We start from the raw sequence: 19,651 nt of genomic DNA, 5'->3' as shown, positions 1-19,651 counted from the left end.
AAAAAAAATTAACAAGCTTTCTTTTCAGGCAAAACATTTAAAACAAAACATAACAGTTTGAATTATAATGAAATAGATTAGCCCGTAGTATAAATTTGGACGAAAAGTGAGTCCAGAGTTGTCAAGGTAGAGGACTGTTGTTATTTTTAACTAAATTATACATAAATAAAACCAAATAATAATAGTAATTTAAATAAAGATGAAAACAATGTGCAGTAAATATTACATGGAAAAAAACTAAATACTAAACTTCTAAATTAATTAAACCTATATGGAAATGTAAAAAACAATAAAAACTAAATCAAAATCAAATTTATATAAAAAAAGCTAATTTACTTATAAAAGGAAAAGCTAATTCACAATAATAATTAATACTATAGTATATAAATAATGATAAAATAACAGTTTATAAAGTCTACTTATATAAAGACTTTTGATGCTAAATTGATATTGCAATATTATAAACTCAATGGCAATTATTAGAAACAAAGATAAAAAATCAAACTTGTGAAATATAAAGATAATCATCAGCAATGAAAAACAGACTTTTTGAATAACCAATGATCTATAACAATTATGCGTAAAAGCTGCAATGAAGGTGTTTAAAAAGGCACTGTTAATTTTGAAGGAATACGATTTTTGTTAATCATCATCATAACCTCAAAAAAAACTTCACTTGATTAAAGTACAGTGTGAACCAGACTCTCTCATCTATACAAACCACAACCATATCATAATCACTTAAACTTGTAATTTTTATTAATAACAAAGTTATTTTTAATGAAAGACAATATGAGGATCTTTTAAATAGATTTTATTAGCACCTTGCTCATTTGTTGTTAATTCTCTGATTGTCCACAAAAGCGTATCAGGGTTATCTTATTTCAGTGTGAGAGTGTTTGAGTTTTTATTTTGGTGTAGGTGTGTATAAATGCGTCTGTGCTGCCCAGACTAACCCTGTGTGTCCTCTGTGCTTGTAATAAGCTAATTAATAACAGTGAATTTGACATTTCAGAGCTTGATTTGTGAAACATTAAGGGTTTTGGTGTTTCTGTGCTTTCGTTGTGTGTATTTGAGGCGTCAGTGTGAAGATTATTTGTGTCTGAGGAATTTACATTTTGTTTGTGTTCATGTGTGCAAATTGTCTTCTTAAGCTGTGCAGAAAGCTGCAAACTCAGTAACAGAACAAGATGTCCACCAACACGAAGTACCCTGAAAAAAGAAAAACACACTGACTATACAACTACAGCCAAAAACACGGGTATTTGCAGAGAAGTTATAGACATATGATCATAAAAGAGACCTCTCCATCTCTCTTAGTATGCGTGGCAGTGCAGTTCGCATGTCAGAGCTGCAGCTGAACTTCCTGCCAAAAGGAACATCACACAGCACTGCATCAACTGCCCCATCTGCAAGAGGGATATCTGAGAAACAGAAAAAGGAGACAAGTCCATTTTAGTTTATATACAGTTACATGCACACATTGGTGTCCCAAAAATGCTGAAAATTTACTCACCCTCATGCCATCCAATATGTAAATGTGTTTGTTTCTTCACTGGAACAGATTTGGAGAAATTGAACATAACATCAGTTGCTCACTAATAGATCAGTTTAGCATGAGTGGGTGCCGTCAGAATGAGAGTCCAAACAACTGATGAAAACATCACAATAATCCACAACTTGACTCCAGTCCATCAACTAATGTCTTGTGAAGTGAAAAGCAAAATGTTTGTAATGAACAAATCCATCATTAAGATGTTTTACTGTAACTTCAAACAGGTGTGTCTGGCCAAAACAAGATAACACTGTTTTCTCCAGGGAAAAAGTCATATGTGACCCTGGACCACAAAACCAGTCTTAAACGTAAATTTTTCAAATAAATAAGTTTTCCATTGATGTATGGTTTATTAGGATCGGACAATGTTTGGCTGAGATACAACTATTTGAAAATCTGGAATCTGAGTGAGCAAAAAAATCAAATACTGAGAAAATCACCTTTGAAGTTGTCTAAATGAATTCTTAGCAATGTATATTACTAATCAAAAATTAAGTTTTGATACATTTATGGTAGTCCAAGTTCACATATTGTCTGAATTAAGAGAGAAATACAGATCAAGCACTGTTTACAAGTCAAAACAATACAGAACCATTCTAAATGAATATGAAGGTGGATTTTGATGTGAGAGAACACCAGAGGATGTATTTTCACTGGGGGAGGCATTACTAAGGATTATGGACTGGTGTTTCGGCCAGAAGCGAAGGATTAAAATAATGCTCCTTAATGATGGATTTGTTTCTTAGAAATACACAGCTTTTCACTTCACCAGACATAAACTGATGGACTAGAGGATGTGTGGATTACTGGTGGATTATTGTGATGTTTTTTATCAGCTGTTTGGACTCTTATTCTGACTCCACCCATTCACTGCAGAGGAAGCATCGGTGACCAAGTGATGTAATGCTACATTTCTCCAAATCTGTTCTGATTAATAAAGAAACTTACATACATCTTGGATGGCCTGGAGGTGGGTAAATTTTCATCAAATAATCCCTTTTGGATGAGCTACTCCTTTAAAGCTCTAGTTTTAGTGCAGCTAGGCGGTGCTTTCCTGTTATCCAGACGGCATCAGGATGCAATAGCATGAACATTATAATATAGTCACACAAATTTCTGAACTGATCACAAAATGTTTTCAAACCTGTTTACAGCTGATTTTATTACTGTTTACATGTGCACAACACCTGAAAGCCGACACAAATTTAAGTAGGCTAAACAGGGTCAGAGATGATGAAAGGGGAGAGAATTTGTCCAAACCCATGGCAGAAGACTGAAGTAGCTGCACTCTTCCTTCCATTCCAGATGATTTGACGTTATCTGCAGCTTTCTGCAACTGCAACAAGTCTGTATCCATGCCTAGAAATACAGCATTCTGAAGCCAAACACAATGTATAAAGTTAGTCAGATGTGAATGATGTGTGTGAGAATTTGCATGTGATATTTAGAGTATGTGATTTGTGTTTACATACTGAATACTCCTGAGCTGCTTCTAACAACACAGAACCAACTCCACACATTGGGTCTAAAATCACACAATCATTCAGCTGTGGAGAGAGAGTGAGAGAGAAGAGCACTGAAACTATGAAATGCTAAAGTTTCATAGCTTTAATTCAACAAATCGATTCGACACTAAAGAGATATTCATATGTTACAAAAGATTTATTTTTCAAATAAACTCTGTTCTTTTGAAGTTTCCTTTCATCAAAATGTATCATTGTTTCCACAAAAATATAAAGCAGCACAAGTGTTTTGAGCTTTTGAATGGTAATGTTTATTCTTAATATGCTAGTCAAGATAAGGACTTGTCAGGTATGAACACATTTCCACTTTCACTCTAAGGAACTAGAGATTACTGTGCTAATGCTGCTGATTTAATGATTCTACTGTGTATGTGCGCATTTGCCTACTACAAGTTCATTCTAGACCTCACCTTTTTAGGGCAAAGAGAGCTCATGGCCCAGGCTATCGTAGAACGTAACCCGTTGTGTTTCATATAAGATCGACTAGACAGAGGATGCCTGAAGAAACCACACACTGCATTAGATTTTAAATTGACAGACTTCCAAATGTTATATGGGCAGTTACTTACTTCAAGAGAGGGATGCCTACAATGCAGTGGTCATCGCTTAAATACACATTTACCTAGTTAAACAAAGAGACAACCAAAATAGTAGCATTTAAACCACCACAGCTAAAGTAATTGTAAACATATTAGTGCATATGTAGTATTTGTTTGCATGCATTTATGCATAAACATTTGAATGCCATGGTTCAGTGTGTTTATGCACTTATTGTGTTTTATATTTTATTATGTAAGTGTGCATACCTCAAAAACAGGATCTCTTAGGTCCACCTTCCACCCAAGATCTTCTTTGATGGCCATCCCAATGATACGACTCAGTCTCTACACATACACACAGAAACTGAATAAGTCAGGATTATAAATGGATTAATATTTTCATCAATATATAATCAAATTTGAGACCACTGACGAAAATGCTTATTTTTAGCATTTGTTTTTACATTTTATAATTGATATCATTGATATTGCATAACAATTTGCATGTAAAAATTAGCTTAAATCCTTTATGATGTCTGTTTATTACAAGGTTTAAATTAGACTGCATTTTAGATTGCATTATACAGAGCACATTAAAACATACCATGAAAAAATATTACAAAATAAACACCTGAGAGGTATAAGAGCGGGCAATGACTCCACTACATCGGCAGCTCACTCTGAAGGATGGTGTGTTCATACACTCTTCTTCATCCTCTCTCTTTCTCTTCTGTCCACGCTGCTTGCTGCTCTGAAGCTCTTGTTGCAGGGCTGTCCAGGTTAAGAAGGTCTGCCTCCAAATGTCTGGATCTCCCACAACTCTCTGCTTTATAACAGCAGCTGCCTTTGCTATTAAAAGAAGAAAAGGGAAGATCAGTCAGTAAAATGGGCTGCATGTCAGTATAATGTAGTACACTGGTTCTGATCTCTTGAATGCCTACAGTAAATAGGCAAATGATCTACTGAAAGTCTCTCACAACCTGCTGAATGAAGTGTGATTTCCATTAAACAAATAAGACTTAATCGAAGGTTCACAGTACATTCACTAAAATGTTTTCATGACAGCATGGGCAGTGATTATTTGCACAAGTAGATTTTTGTACACTAAATAAAAGTTGCTGGGTTTTTTTTTTCTCTTTACTATGTCACCTGTTTTAAACCAATCAGAACAGTGAATTCTCCTTGATTCACACCTGGGTTGTTGGGGAGTGAGAGGGCTTCGGATTTGCGTAGGAGGATAAACAGCCTCTCTGCAGACTTGAGTTGTGTCACGGTTTGTAGATCAGCATTGCTGCAGAAAAAAACTCTACCTGGAATCTGCTCCACCTGACACAAACAAAGCACATGACAAAAACACAAATAACACATCATCATGGGAAAGTTGAGATATAACAGGTGGATGAAAATACACATGCAGAACATCTTTACAGTAAATTATCTAGTTATTTACTTCTGCATTTCATTCTTGGTGTGAAATAGTGAATAACCTCAATAAAATGCCGTATAACGTACTTGAGTGGCGCAGAGTTTGTGCTGTAGCTCCTCGGCCAGCAGCTCCTCCATCCCCGCTCCTGCAGTGCAGTACAGCCGTCTCATCATCACCACGAGAGCGTTATAGTCACTTTCTTCTTCTTTTTCTATGGATTTAATTGCGGGTTGAATCTTATAGTCAGTTTTTATAAAAAATAACACAATAAATACAAGCGGCATGCGACTGTAAACACTAATTTGCTCTTCCGGGTTCACCCGCGTGTCAAAATTAAACCTCCTGTTCCTGACTTTCTTAATGTCTTAACGTATGAAACTTTGACATCAAGCCATATTCTTAACACAATGTAATTTTTCTAAGTGTCTTGATGTTGCAATTCATTTTTCGCTCTTATTATTTAGTTACTTATTTTTTATTGTCCCCACTTGTTTTTATTTACATTTTATTTATCGTATTTAAAGAATTCAGCCTAGTCTTCATTTCAAAAACAATATTGTAAAGGGTTTTGTGGTATTGCCACCCTACACTTTTATTTTGTCACATTTCTCACTTTCAGGGAAGCTACTAAGTATACAGCGCCTCTCATGGCCATGCACACAGTTGTCAGATAACACCGAGAATGACTTCCCATGTCGTAGACTAGATCATCTCTTTTAACTCACATGTAACAGAAACAGTATTTAATGTACCTCGGTGGTAAATATGCTAAAAACACACCAACCTTTCACATATATGCGAACCCACTCAAGCTATTAGCCCCCAGCGGTATGTCGTGCAAGTAAAGTAAAAGAACAAGCAGGTTCATCGAGTAAATTTATTAAACAAAGAAACATGATAAGGATTTTGTTCAGTTTATTGCTGTGAATATTTTCCATGACCATAAAAAGTAGTTTTGCAATGGAAAAATGTCTAGTAGGGACAATTTTCATATAACAATGTTTAATAAATGAAAAACAAACCACAAATCAAAACGAGCAAACTCATTTACATACTGAATCAGTTAACCTAGTATACATTTCTTTTTTTATTTACGTCCATTTTGTTTTGTTTTGACATCTTTCCCATGTCCATCAGTCTGTATGTCCACAGACAGGTGTCCGGGCAACATCTTTTATTCAGATCTACTTCCTTGCCACTGTACTCAGCTGGTCCCTGATGCGACCCAAACCGTCTATCATGGTGTCCAGTGTCTCTTTGCTCAGCTCCATTGTAACTGTGGACTCACTTGGACCGCCGCTAATGCAAGGAGTGTCCTGGAGCTACACATAAACAGAGTTGTGAGAGTGATTTTGAAGTTTTATTAAAACATTACTTTAAAACTTAAATAAAATATTTAATATCAGTTGAAAAAAACAATATTTTATTCTTATTACAGATAACTATCTTTATACATATCCGATTAGCATAAATGTAAATTACAGCATATAATATGGCTGTATCTTACTTTCATTTGCAACAGACAAGTTGGCACAGCCATACGACTCAAGGAGTCTGAAGCCGTTTTCATGTCCACTCGCCACTCCAAATCCACCAGCTTTGGCAGTGAAACTATAAAAAAAATACATATGTTATAACTTCACAGCACCAAAATGCTTTCATTATGGATCAGATGCAAAGAATAAATGTCATCAACCATCTTGTGATACGATGAACTGTATTATCATCTCACTCACTTTGACTGGACAAAGCTTCATTTCTCCATGTGACACTAAAAATATTAACACCAAAAATCAGTTAGCAGGGTAAATTACTCAAGCAGATTTCTGTAAAAATATTACAGATATATCCACCTGTTTTCCAAAAGAATTTTGGTGATCAGATTCTTCAGGTTCGAGTGGAATGATTCTGGGAAAATTGGCAAGATCTGTTCTGGAGAGGTTAAATTCTGGTACACAACATGATGCGAGAGCATGTGAAAAGCTGTCAGCAACTGTAGATTAATAAAAATAAAGGAAATATTAGCACAAGCAACATTTAAATGAATTTGTATGCTTTACATTAACATTAATCCATTCAATCCCACCATCAGTAACATTTGTGACTAAAATTTACTTTTGAGTTAGGTTAAATTCATGACCAGTAAATATGTTGAATAGATAACTAATTGAGTAACATAAAACACACATACACTTTGATTATTGGACACTTCTTGAACCAAAATACAACCGATAACAATTGTAAACAAACAGAGCTGTTTACTGTTGTCTCGGAGCTGGAATATTTGTAATCAATAGACTAAATGACACGAACCCACCTGCATCGCTTCACTATTGGACACAGAGAGAGCATTCGCAGTTTTTTCTACTGTAGACTGACACTTGGAGGCTCCGGCTGGGTAACTCTCTATGCAGATCTGCCGAACTGCATCTTTAGACGGAGCCTGAATGAAGAGTAAATAATGACAGAATACACTAAAGCTCAGTCTAGTTAACGGACATTTACACAATCTATATGGATAAGTAACTGATAATGTATTATATTGCATACCTTTAAAAGCAGCTGTAAAGCAGTGAACTGATCCTCTGTAAGAAAAGCCATGTTTCCGTCTGAAAGTCGCTGTCACGTGAATTCACGACAGAACCCAGTGTCAAAATAAAAGACCCACTACACGGAAATACCTAGTAATTTGTTGACGCTCATGTCATTACCAATACTAATTTAGAGCTAGATTTTCTGTCAGGCTTTTAACATATCCTTTCATAGCTTTCTAATGTCCTCGAGGGGCACAAATGCTCCAGAAGTTTCCCCCTGACTGAAAAGATTTTAAAATTAAGTAATAGAAACATTGTGCAACTAGTCGTGACGGCGTAAAAATAAAAACCTTTTTAGTTACAATGCACAAACATACAACACAAATAGAGAGGTGATATTATGAACTAGCACATTCATCATAGGCATTAAATATTTTTATAGTATACACATGCATAGTAATGCCCAAACTCAGTCCTGGAGGGCCAAGGTCCTGCAGAGTTTAGCTCCAACCTGCCTGGAGGTTTCTAGTATGCCTAGTAAGAGCTTGATCAGCTGGTTCAGGTGTCTAACTGAAGATGGATCTAAACTCTGCAGGACAGCAGCCCTCCAGAACAGAGTTTGGGCACCTCTGGTGTAAATAAACCAAATACTCAACATGGATGTTGTATCAACTTTTAGAAGAATAGAATTTGAGTAAATACTGAACCATTTTCAAAGGAATTGATCTTTTATAAAAAAAAAAAAAAAAATCATTGAATACAAATATCTTATATAAAAGGAGCCACAAATATTTAATCATGACACCAATTTATAGAAAAAAAACAGCACTTCTAAATTGTTAATCCAATGAAACAACCAACTCAAGACAATAGTTTCTATAAACATTTATTTTGACTGACTGCATGGACAGCTCAAACAAGGACACCATACTGTTTAAGAACTTCAGTATATTTTGCAATCTTGCTCTCCACATTCTTTTCAGCCTGCTTGGTTAGCTTGATCTCAACTTTCTTCTTTGTGTAGCGCAGCTTGGCCTTCTCCTTTCTCTTCTCCTCCAGAGTGGCGGTGATGGCCTGGTACTTCCAGCCAACTTCATGGGCCAAACGTCCAAGCACGGCAAACTACAATGAACGAGAGATCGGAAATACAATGTTTTTAAACCAAAAACAATGCAGAAATCTACAGGTTTTAAGCATTTAAGCAGGATAAAAGGAATCTGATGCTTTTTGTCTCAGCTGGTAGTGCATGAAGTGGACTCATGGTCGTTAAACTCATAATTATTGTAGAAAAACATCACTGACAAAAAGCAGTTTCAAATATTGAAGAAAATTCCACAAAGACTCACTCTGCGTGTTGGCTTCAGACGCACAATCTTGAGAGCAGCTGGGACGACCATACGCTTTCTCTGTGGAACACAGATGCAGATGAGATGCAAGAAAAAGGACAAGTTCTCAACTCAAGAAGCAAAGAGGTCTCAGTTTTGAATAGAATTTGTTCTCAGCCAACAGTCAAACAAGGCGGTTTATAGTCATCATCGACAGTATTTATTTGTGAAATAAGTAAAGTCAGAATAAGCTACCTTGTCATAAGGAGGAGGGATGCCATCAAACACCTTCAGCCTGTCCAGAGCAGCCTGACCCCTCTTGGTTTTATGTGGAAGCATACCTGCATACCATAAAAAGTCAATATTCAATCATCTACCCATCAGCTGAAAGGGTGAAAATTATAACTGATGATTTGTGACATTCAAACTCAGTAGTCAGATCCGTAGATTGCTATCATCAAACTGGAGTCAGATTCGGGATAACGGTATTCATCATTGTTTAAAGTGTCACCACTGCAAAGTGTGTGATAAACAAAAAAAAGATCTCACCTCTTACGGTCCTCCAGAAGATTCTGCTGGGAGCTCTAAAGTGATACGGTCCACGGGAAGGGTTGGTGTTCATCCTCTTGCGGACGAAGGCCAAGTACTTCACTGTGCAAACAAAACACCTTGTTTACCACCAATTTTCAATGGTTTCACATTCATAAAGTCAGTGCATTGAAAACACAACATACTTATAGGTGGTCAACAAACTTACGTTTGTTGCGGTAGAAGTTGCCAGAGATGTTGATACCCTCACACCTCACCACCACAATTTTGTGGCCTGTAAGGAGAACATTATAAAAAAAATTAAAAATTCTTAAAACATTCCATCTAATGTTAACCGATTCAAAACAATGATGAACTGTTCTTATTTATGCGATATGGCTTTTTAAACACTAGACCATTAACCTCTTAAAAAGCATAAACTTACCCAGCAGCACTTGCTTGGCCACAATAGCGGCAAGACGACCGAGTAGATGGCCTCTGCCATCAAGGATCAGAACCTAAGAAATTAAACCACATTTCTCTTATTAGTAGGGGTTAAATTCATAACTCCATATGCGTTCATCACAACGTTGCTTTTTGTCTCAGATGGTAGTGCACGTAAAGTATTCTCATGGTCGTTAAACTCGAATACTAAACTGTGGTTGCGAACTCGTCACCGACAAGAAGCACATCTGACATGCGTTATCAATTTAACGCAATCAACAATTTTTTTAAACATTGTGGTAATTTCGTGTTAATACAGCAGGCTGTGAGCTTCGCTCAAAGGTGCAGTAATTCAGCCCACTACGGTAAAACGGGCGTCTATTTAATTAGGCCTAAACGATTTCATGAATCCCTAACGTTACTTAATTAACGTAACATGTTCTGAGGACACACGCAGTTTGTTTTTAGGAGTACCGGAGTATGGACAGCAACTCAAGTGCTGTTTTAGTAGAACCACGAGTGTTACGCTCACTACAGGCCTGTAACTTCCAGCAAGACAGCATGCGCGATTACACACGCAATTCTCTCCCAAAAATAATAGCTCTACCGGGTCTAATGGAGTAACACTATAACGCATATAGCTTCAGGTAACGTTACCTACACATTATCCCTCAAATAGTACATTGCTCACTAAATAAAAGCGAGATATCATAATATAAATCGCACCGCTCGAACGCACCTTATTGAACCGGTCCGCCATGATGTGGGAAAAGAAAGACACGCGGGGCCGCCCGATCTAAAAGACAGGGGCGTGGGCGGGGCTTCACGCGTCATCGGAAATGACGCAACAGACTCTCTGCTCTTCAGAGGACGTTTGTAATCCGATTATTTATTTCTACTGCCATCAGCTGGATGGCATATGTGCTACAATGGCTCTTCAAATGGAGCAAAATTAAAAAAGGACCAATAATACTGCATGTTTTGGATGTTCCTATAATTTAACACACCTAACTAAGCCTAACTGGCTCATTAGCATAAATACATGATATGGGTCTATCAGAAATACAAATATCTAAAACAGGTGTCACCAAACTTGGCCTTGGAGGGCCAATGTCCTGCGGAGTTTAACTCAAACCCTAATCAAACACCTCTGAACCAGCAAATCTATATCTTACTAGGTACACTTGAATGTTTAGGCAGGTGTTGATAAGGTCTGCAGGACACCAGCCCTCCAGGACCGAGTTTGGAGACCCCGATCTAAAATATATATTGCAGGAGACCTCCAGGAATAGGGGATGAACATTATTTTATTTGGTACAGTTTGCTCTAAATACAGTGTAAACTATAAGTATCTTATATTTATTATTGGTACTTAAATGAATATTTGTTCAGTAAACATTATTCATACCAAAACATATTTCATATGAGACACCATTTCATGTTTATTGTCAAGAGGAGAAAATGTACTGATTTAATACAAATGTATATTTTCAGTGTTCCAGCCATATCTGTATAATAACATGCTTTCATACGTGAGAGCAGAGATCACAAATGCTTAATAAAAATAAAGCATCTATAATTATTTAATCACATTTCAAACATGTGTGGGATATTTGTCTATGAAATGTAATGTAACGATTCGCCGATCTCAGTCGTCTTGTTTAAGTTTTCTGATTTTGCCCTCATGGCGACTGATTTCCTGTTGTAATCTCTCAATTTCCTTTTGGTGGTGGTCGATTTCTTCCCGGTGGTGTTTTCTTAGAGCAGCCAATTGTTCTTGCTCTTTTTTCCTATGAGGGTGATAGAGGGGGGAATAAGACATGCAATAAACTTTAAAGCAGCTTTCAAATTGTTAAATAACTCCAAATAAAACCTTCTTAAGTAAAAAAGTGCATACAACACTGTTTGAGCTTTTAATCTGCACATAGGAGAATCAAATATTGAGGGCTGATTTTGCTAATAGTACGCTGGCCGAGAGAGCTCAACACACTGCAAATAGAAAAAAACACCTGCAAATTAAGAAACTATCTTCATCAATTTGACAACATGTGCACTGCAAATGCTCACAACACAACCAAATAAACCACTTCAAAATACACGTAAAAAATTGTTTTATTTGGTTTTCTTGTGACCATTTGCAGTGCGCATGTTGTCAAATTGATGAAGTTGTTTAATTAATTTGTAGGTGCTTTATTTATTTGCAGTGCATTTCTTTTTTTTATTATTATTGTGAGCATTTGCAGCGTGTGTGTTGTCAAATTGATAAAGATGTTTTCTTGATTTGCTGGTCCTTTTTCTATTTGCATGTGTTTTCTGAAGTTGCAGCGCTTTGAGCTCTCTCGGCCACCGTAAAATAGCCATATCAGCAGTAGAGATCTAGTATGATACAATTCACAATGAGCTCAAGCAAAACCACTCACTTGAAGTACATCTCCTCTTCAGCTGCTTGTTTCTTGCCAAAGGCACCTCCTGCCTCCCTCACCGCACCTCCACCGCCACCTCCTTTCCCAGCACCTTTACCCAGTTCTCCTAGCTTCATCAGAGGGAGAGAAATTGCACAAGATAGAATAGTTTATTACTAAATAGTAACTAGTTCATTGATTGACCTTCAGAAATTAATACATTCTTTGAGCTATATTTGTGTGTGTGTGTGTGTGTGTGTGTGTGTGTAAAGTATATGCTGACTCTACTGCTCCAAAAAGTGTGCAATCTCAAAGAATGGATAATTATCCTGAATGTAAACAGAGGGGTCATAACACAAGGGCATACTGAAAGCGCTCCAGTTGTGTTATTGCGTTAAAACCATAGACTATATTATAAAAACAGGTAAAAACGGTTGATAGCTACTTGTAATCGACGCTGTAGGTTAAAAAAACATATAACGTGTTTAAAAACAAACACGTGTGACGAAATACATTGGTAACAGACTGGCATTGCGCGGTACAGGTAAAATAATTATATTTTAACTTTTGTAGGCTAAAGAAAGACAAAAATGTTCAAAAAATTAATATCTACCTGGTCGGACGACATCCTGATCTGTGTGGCCAAAAAAGTCCTTACATTACGGTTTAGAAATCTAGCCATTCTCTCTTCAGGCGATCATGCATGTAGTGACATGAGTGTGCGCTCCTGTCACTGTAACTGGCTCAAAACAGGACCGTACCATTATTATGGAAAATAAGTGAACGCTGGGGAAAAACACTAACATACAATGGTATTATGGTGTTATTAATAAAGTTTGTTTATTCTATTTTTTTAATACTGTACAAAAGCTTATACATTATATTTCTTTACAGGAACTGACAATGGTACAGTCCATAACCGCTGAATGCGCGCTGACGTGCGCTGACAGACAAGAGTACAACCGCAAACAGGAATTTCACATTGTTCTATATGTATGTATATATATATATATAGCAACTGGCAAGCCGTTTTAGCCTAAAATACTCCCAGCGTTACTCGTCGCAATTCCTATTAGAGAGCTCTCTAATTCAGCTGTTAGTAATAATGCAATTGCTGGTAAAAATGCAACTACAAGTGAACCTTGGAATCATTTAAGCAAAAATGGCTTGCCCTATATGTCTATGCAACTTCGCAAGCATGTACAGTTGCAATCAAACATATTCAACCCCTTTGACCTGCAAGACATTCTGGCATGAAAAAAAAAAAAAATCAAATACAAATAAAAAATGAAAACAATTTAAACAAGGCATTAGAAAACTATATTAGGAAGTTTATTAATACCATCTGAGTGATTCGGAGTAACCAAAAATATTCAAACACTTACGTACAAACGTATTAATTCCCCGAACATTAAATTTTGTATATAATCTTTTATTCTTGATAACCTACAATAAACCGTGCCTCCAACCAAATATTTTAACGAGTTTTAAATCTCTGAAGACCTAACAGCCACTCGAAAACATTGACAATATCACTTTTAATATACAACTATGCTGTTATAAATGCAAGAAGAAAAAAAAGGATGATCAGAAAAGCTAAGATTTGTAAAATATTAGTCTCAGGGTTTAATGTTGTATTGCAGTTGTATGTATCTTTCTATGCAGATTAATAAAAAGCAAATATCTCTGTTGAAAAACAAAATTATGTAAATCAACATTCATATTTGCAATGTAAATGTACAAATGTTTTTCTCTTAGATAATTTTGTACCCCTAAAAGATGTGAATAGAGCAATTAAAGAGCCTGCGGATAAAAAAGAAAGATTAAATGGAAACATAAACAAGCTTAAAGCAAAGCTATTGTGATCCGTTTTATTCATAGTGACAAAAGTTAATCTTTCCAGTCCAAACATTCCATATGTCACAAGACATATTCCTTGTGGAGAAAGTTTGAACATATACAGCCAATATAACTCTCTCTAAGGATTTATTATGGTTTAGGGCATATTTTCAACAGGTGGGCATTCTATGGACTATTCAAGCCACTTCTACTCCACATTAATCCATTTACATATCAGTCACATTAAAAGCTGTGAGAGTTCAACATTTTGACAGGATTGCATGCCAAATGTAACATTCTTAATGTGAAAACTCACAGAATCCTCATAAATGCAGTTTCCGCTAGTAGAGCTGTTACTATTAAGGGCTTCAATTCTCTGAGGAAAATGTGACAGTATAATTTTTCTACACATATTCTCATAGCAACATCTTGCACATACAGGCACAGAAATAAAATTAACTAAATCAAACATTTCTAACCACTTATTAAATATTATAACCTGGCCCTTGCATGTTGCTTATATTTCACAAAAATTAATATATACACAAACGTTCAAACACCTTTAATTGGTAAAAAAAAAAGTACAAAATAATTTCAAAAGTTTGAAAGAACTCAAATTGAAATAGACATTTTAATTGGCCTAACTGAGCCAAGTGAGTTCAGAATAGAAGTCTAATTGGGTAGTCCATAACATCTGTCATCTGATCCATTTCACTTCACTATATTCTGGACAGTCTTCATTCCAGTTTCAGACATTAAAGTACACCAGCTGGCACTCAGTATTAAACCTCTTGGTAAGAATCTCTTGGTTTCATACATTACTAAAAGCCCCTCTGAGATGTTTAACCTCCCCTCTCTCACGGTTCAATCGGATGACACAAAATTAAAGTAAAAATGCATGGATCTAAAGAACCGGAGGGGGTAATTCACAGTTAAAATGTATAAACAAATTAAAACAATCAAAACTATATCAAGAACAACTTCAAAAGACTCAAAAATCATTAACATCTTGATAATCTGAAGCCATCTTAAATCAATTTAGACTTCTTTCCAGGAGACGATAACAAACAAACGGCAAAACCCAAATATTTAAGAAGAGGAATGGAAATAAAAGAGAGAGAAGGAGAGAGCAATAGGCATTGATATCAGAGGGCCATTAGAGGCCGACAGAGACCCTTTCTCGGGGGAGTGAGTGGCGCCCCCTTGTAAAGCCGTCAGTCTTGCTTGGGTCCAGTGAGGGCTCTGAGCCGCTCCAGCAGGGGAGGATGGGAGTAATGCCACATAGAGAAGAGCCAATCTGCTACAGGGAAGCCTAGGTTGTCCTTATTGAGCTTGATGAGAGCAGAGTACAGCTCAGACGATCGGCCCATATTGCGCGCAAATGCATCTGCCTGAAATTCAAACCTCCGGCTCAACACCGTCAAACAGAACGACAGCAGCTGAAGAGGGAAAAAGAAGGTGAATTGGATCAGACACATCTGAATACCCAGAAAAGGGTTGTATTTAGTTTCTTTACATTTATTACCATATCAGCATCACAGCTATTACATGGCAGGCAGATACAGATTGAACAAATGATAAAATAAGTACAGATATTTACTTGGAGGAAAAAAAGACTACATTTTATATATCCAACTTTATCAATTATTCTTTAAATGTACTTGTGATAAATACTTTGTTTTTTTCTGAACCCATTTTAGACAATAAGTACTTCAAAGTTTGTCTTGATAAAATTCTTTGTCTCATGACAAGTTTTACTGACAAGCTAGTGCTACAAAATTATATTTTGTACTTTTAATAAATGCCAATCTCCTAGATTTAATCTAGTATATCTATACGACACCTTGTATACACTACTTGATTACCCTAAACACTGACCGTGTCATTTGCAAACGTACTGTAATGTCCTGCATGTAATTCTAAGCAAAGATATTCACATAGAAGTTAGAATAAGCATTCTTAGCAAACAAATCCTCATGCATTTTTCAGAGAGACAGAAGAAAGGACAGAAATGCAAGATGTACCTCATTGTAAGGTGAGAAGATAAACTGAAAGATGATCATCAGCCCGATAAGAGTTGGTTGGGTGTCATGAAAGCCAAATGCAATGAAGAGCTCTTTACGACCAATCAGGACAGCAAAAAGGAAGAAACACAGGAAGGAGTTCATCTGTAAAGAAACAGGGAGCCGTTAACATCCTCAAATTTTGGTCTTCGGATCACGCGCCCTTAAAGTTCTGTGCCTTCGGTGTGTTATGTTTATTATCAGCAACTGTCAACCTGATAAGATTCTACTTGGACAACATTGCAGAAATGTGCAGTGACAAAACTACTGATATAGCAGCTCACCTGGCTGATGACAATGTTCTTGACTGTATGGCCTAGTTTCCAATGCCCCAGTTCATGTCCAAGAACTGCCAGAACCTCAGGGTTACTGCAGCCCTGTTTCTTGATCTGAATACAGACAAAAAATGTAAAAAAATAAATAAAACGTTTAATCTAATTTGTTAGTGTTCTGGCTCTGACCCTCTGACCTTTGGTTTGGACTTGCTCTCATTGCCTGCTGCTTCATTCTCCTCTCCCGTTCCTGGCTCTTTCTCTCCAGATTTATTTAAAGGAGAGTAATCTTCCAAAAGAGTGTCGAATAGCACAATGCGCTTGTTTTTGAAGAAACCATAGAAGTACGCATTACTATGGGAAGATCTCTTTGAACCTAGAAAAAAAAAAGAGCACAGATATATTAGTAAAAGGGTGATTATATTCACATACATTTATAGTTCTATAGAAAGTAATACAAATGAAAAGACGAGTATAGTTTGCTGTACCTTCCACTACATAGATCTTGGTGAGGGGGAAGTAGATGGACTTTGACATGCTCTCAATCTCACTCTTCAACTCTCCATCTGGCAGCGGAGTGAATTTATCAAACAGAGGGGCGATGTAGTCTGCATAGATAGTCACCAGAATCTGTAGAGCAAAATGAGAAGGACAGTGTAAATCTCTTTTAATTTTTCTCACGGATAACACATTCAGCAAAAGCCAGGAGAACTGACCAGGGAGACGATGAGTGTGAAGAGCCAGGCATAGATGAAGAAGTAATCACCACCGATCTTGATGATGTAAAGGAGCAATGATGTCACTGGCAACAAAATACACTGAGTCACAGCAAACTTCTTGAGAGCGTCTTTCAGGAAGAAACCCACTGTCTATAAAGTAGGGACAATAGAGACATTTCAGTACATCTTGCCATTAGTTTTATTCCAGCTATGACAGAAAATATATATGAGCAAGCTTTTATCTACCTGCTGGTTGAATCCATGCTTCTCCTCAATAACAAAAGTGCTGTAGAGGCTCCAGGGAAGGCCAGTGAGAGCACTGAAGAGAGTCGCCAACATCAGGAAAACCAAAGACTGGGAGATCTGAAGGAAAGAAAACCATCTGAAATAATGCAGTACCTTCTGAAAATGTTCAGAATAGTATGCTAGTATAATACTCCTAAAGTGCAGCGAACAATCTATTTTTTTTTTTTTGACTAATAATTTGATTGGACTGCCAAAAAGCAAGACATTTACACACAAAAGCCTTAAAAATGAAAACAACCACTATTGTTTTCAAAATGTTAACAGGACACCAATCACAAGCTGAATGATGAGGTCATGTGATAATAGGATAATACCTACTGCTTCACAGTGTATACTGTACACTATTCAGCATGTAGTATGATGGGGTTTCATTCCAAACATACATAACATGACTTTTACCTAGATTTGTGCAATCTGGAGAAGTCAATGCCATTTGCTGAAAATCAGAGCAGGTATGCAGATTTGGCCTAGACAGAAACCTGCATATTGTATGATTAGCTCCAATCTACGATTCCATCCAGTTGGAGAGTATCAAACATGTTTTGAGCCAGTTTAAGGACACGTTATTTTCATTTGCTATGCATCAGTTAGCAACAAGTCACATGTTTCTGCATGAGTCTGTTGTGTTTGGAATAACTTGAAAGTCTGGAGGTGTGTGATGATGCCTAGATTTTTCTGTCACCATTTGCAAAGTTGACAAGCGTAACATGCATAATGTTTTTTAAACTTGTTCAAAGTGGTTTAGTGATATTGCAGCTTTCAGTTTTCACAGAGCCTAATTTAGCTGAAGTTACATGAAGAGGAGTAAAAGCACCACATTAGACATGAGAAAAAAGCATTACTGAACAAAACGGATTACCAGTTAGAAGTAGGACATTGAACAGGAAAAATTTGGGGTGGCCAAAATTTGACACAAATTCTAGATAGATTATCTAAACACACACACAAGAAGAGTATTTTTCACCAAAATGTTTCCAGAGAATAACATACCTCATACTCTGCGACCAAAACCAAAAATGGAGCGGTGAGAAATCCCTGACCACTTTCCAGAGGAACGGATTCCTCCCAGGAGCAAAATAAGCTATCAAAACAGAAATAAATTAAACAAGAGGAAGCAACAGTTTAATTTTAATTGAAACATTTAATTTGACATGAAGCTCACCGTGCCCTCTGCCTCGGAGTAGAGTCCAGACCAGAAGCCAAAGTTGCTCTTGTCCAACTGATAGAGGCGAGACTTTTCAAAGGTCTCTGAATCCATTATCTTGCCCAGCTCAGTGGGCACATGCATTGTAGTCCTGTAGATTTTCCTCTGTGAAAAGTAAAATATGTCTGTTTATACAAGAGTATAGTACATAGAGTAGTGCATCATTGCAGTACATTACTCTTCATTTGCAAAAAGCTCTAAGATGAGATGGGTTTTGATATATAAATTTGGATTTTTACAAAAAGTCTACAAATTAGAATAGAAAATCATAAATGAGCATCTGCCTTTAAATGCTTTTCGCAAACACAACCAAGATAAACAATAACGATATTCTCACCTGTCTATATGCGAGGTAGGCCTCCCAAATATACACCGTCCATGAGAAGACCAGGACAGCGTAAAAGATTTTGTCTTCAACTGGTAATTTAAGAATTTCCATCAGCATTATTACGACTTGGTGTTTATTATTTTTTGGCACCGTTAACTAGATCCGGGATATCCAGTGATTCCGCTGTCATTCAAGGCAACAGATAATCTTCGTACCTATTCTAATCCAAAACGAGACTTGAACCTTACGAGAGTGTGTATGTGATAAGTCCATATATTGAACAACTACAAACAGTAATTCACAAATAATGATAACTCATGCTCTATTACTTCCTTTCCCATTCATGGGAAATAAGGTGTAACCAGAAACTGTGTTCGACCGAAACAACATCAGAACGAAACGCGTTCCTGAAATGCACGGTTCAGAGATTTAAAATTCACCTTTTATGAGATACCGGTAATAATTATAGATAAACTCAATTTACACAAGCAAATATTAATCAAATCCTATGTTTATATAATTAAACTATTCTAATACAGTACAAGATTGATAGTCATGGCTAAATAATAAATACACAGAAATTATTAAGAGTAATCATAAAAAGAACATTTCTCAGACACTTTCGAAATATAAATGCACGAGTG

At 36.5% G+C, this 19,651-nt stretch overlaps 5 protein-coding genes and 3 non-coding genes across 8 annotated transcripts; all 8 read right to left on the bottom strand.

The window, feature by feature from the left end:
- Positions 1-778: 778 nt before the first annotated feature.
- On the bottom strand, positions 779-5,381 carry thumpd2 (THUMP domain containing 2). Its single transcript, XM_026286206.1, has 10 exons — positions 5,130-5,381; positions 4,811-4,943; positions 4,249-4,466; positions 3,885-3,962; positions 3,648-3,700; positions 3,489-3,576; positions 3,028-3,102; positions 2,816-2,930; positions 1,304-1,424; positions 779-1,212 (listed from the first exon to the last, which is right to left on the bottom strand). Exons 1-10 carry the CDS (start codon positions 5,325-5,327, stop codon positions 885-887), a joined length of 1,407 nt encoding a protein of 468 aa, XP_026141991.1. The 5' UTR covers positions 5,328-5,381; the 3' UTR covers positions 779-884.
- A 525-nt stretch (positions 5,382-5,906) lies between these two features.
- Positions 5,907-7,708, bottom strand: commd9 (COMM domain containing 9). The gene is made up of 6 exons (XM_026286205.1): positions 7,594-7,708; positions 7,361-7,486; positions 6,897-7,036; positions 6,780-6,814; positions 6,551-6,654; positions 5,907-6,365 (listed from the first exon to the last, which is right to left on the bottom strand). Exons 1-6 carry the CDS (start codon positions 7,642-7,644, stop codon positions 6,228-6,230), a joined length of 594 nt encoding a protein of 197 aa, XP_026141990.1. The 5' UTR covers positions 7,645-7,708; the 3' UTR covers positions 5,907-6,227.
- A 738-nt stretch (positions 7,709-8,446) lies between these two features.
- On the bottom strand, positions 8,447-10,703 carry rpl13a (ribosomal protein L13a). The gene is made up of 7 exons (XM_026286204.1): positions 10,614-10,703; positions 9,876-9,948; positions 9,660-9,725; positions 9,452-9,553; positions 9,158-9,243; positions 8,924-8,983; positions 8,447-8,699 (listed from the first exon to the last, which is right to left on the bottom strand). The coding sequence occupies exons 1-7, from the start codon at positions 10,632-10,634 to the stop codon at positions 8,490-8,492; spliced, it is 618 nt and encodes a 205-aa protein (XP_026141989.1). The 5' UTR covers positions 10,635-10,703; the 3' UTR covers positions 8,447-8,489.
- On the bottom strand, positions 8,804-8,882 carry LOC113117969 (small nucleolar RNA Z195/SNORD33/SNORD32 family). The gene has a single exon (XR_003294265.1). It is a non-coding gene; the product is annotated as a small nucleolar RNA Z195/SNORD33/SNORD32 family (small nucleolar RNA).
- On the bottom strand, positions 9,328-9,403 carry LOC113117972 (small nucleolar RNA SNORD50). Its single transcript, XR_003294268.1, has one exon. It is a non-coding gene; the product is annotated as a small nucleolar RNA SNORD50 (small nucleolar RNA).
- Positions 10,027-10,114, bottom strand: LOC113117967 (small nucleolar RNA Z195/SNORD33/SNORD32 family). Its single transcript, XR_003294263.1, has one exon. It is a non-coding gene; the product is annotated as a small nucleolar RNA Z195/SNORD33/SNORD32 family (small nucleolar RNA).
- A 460-nt stretch (positions 10,704-11,163) lies between the features above and the next one.
- On the bottom strand, positions 11,164-13,037 carry atp5if1b (ATP synthase inhibitory factor subunit 1b). Its single transcript, XM_026286202.1, has 3 exons — positions 12,890-13,037; positions 12,295-12,407; positions 11,164-11,664 (listed from the first exon to the last, which is right to left on the bottom strand). Exons 1-3 carry the CDS (start codon positions 12,956-12,958, stop codon positions 11,523-11,525), a joined length of 324 nt encoding a protein of 107 aa, XP_026141987.1. The 5' UTR covers positions 12,959-13,037; the 3' UTR covers positions 11,164-11,522.
- Positions 13,038-14,133: 1,096 nt separating this feature from the next.
- zmpste24 (zinc metallopeptidase, STE24 homolog) lies at positions 14,134-19,390 on the bottom strand. Its single transcript, XM_026286201.1, has 10 exons — positions 19,017-19,390; positions 18,638-18,784; positions 18,478-18,556; positions 17,416-17,543; positions 17,167-17,319; positions 16,939-17,080; positions 16,648-16,826; positions 16,463-16,567; positions 16,140-16,283; positions 14,134-15,554 (listed from the first exon to the last, which is right to left on the bottom strand). Exons 1-10 carry the CDS (start codon positions 19,122-19,124, stop codon positions 15,330-15,332), a joined length of 1,410 nt encoding a protein of 469 aa, XP_026141986.1. The 5' UTR covers positions 19,125-19,390; the 3' UTR covers positions 14,134-15,329.
- Between the last annotated feature and the right edge of the window lie 261 nt (positions 19,391-19,651).

The sequence above is a fragment of the Carassius auratus genome, chromosome 17 (assembly GCF_003368295.1).
Source record: "Carassius auratus strain Wakin chromosome 17, ASM336829v1, whole genome shotgun sequence".
NCBI classification, from domain to species: Eukaryota; Metazoa; Chordata; class Actinopteri; order Cypriniformes; family Cyprinidae; genus Carassius; species Carassius auratus.
The sequence above is the reverse complement of the archived record's forward strand: the minus strand, read 5'-3'. Positions and strand labels throughout refer to the sequence as shown.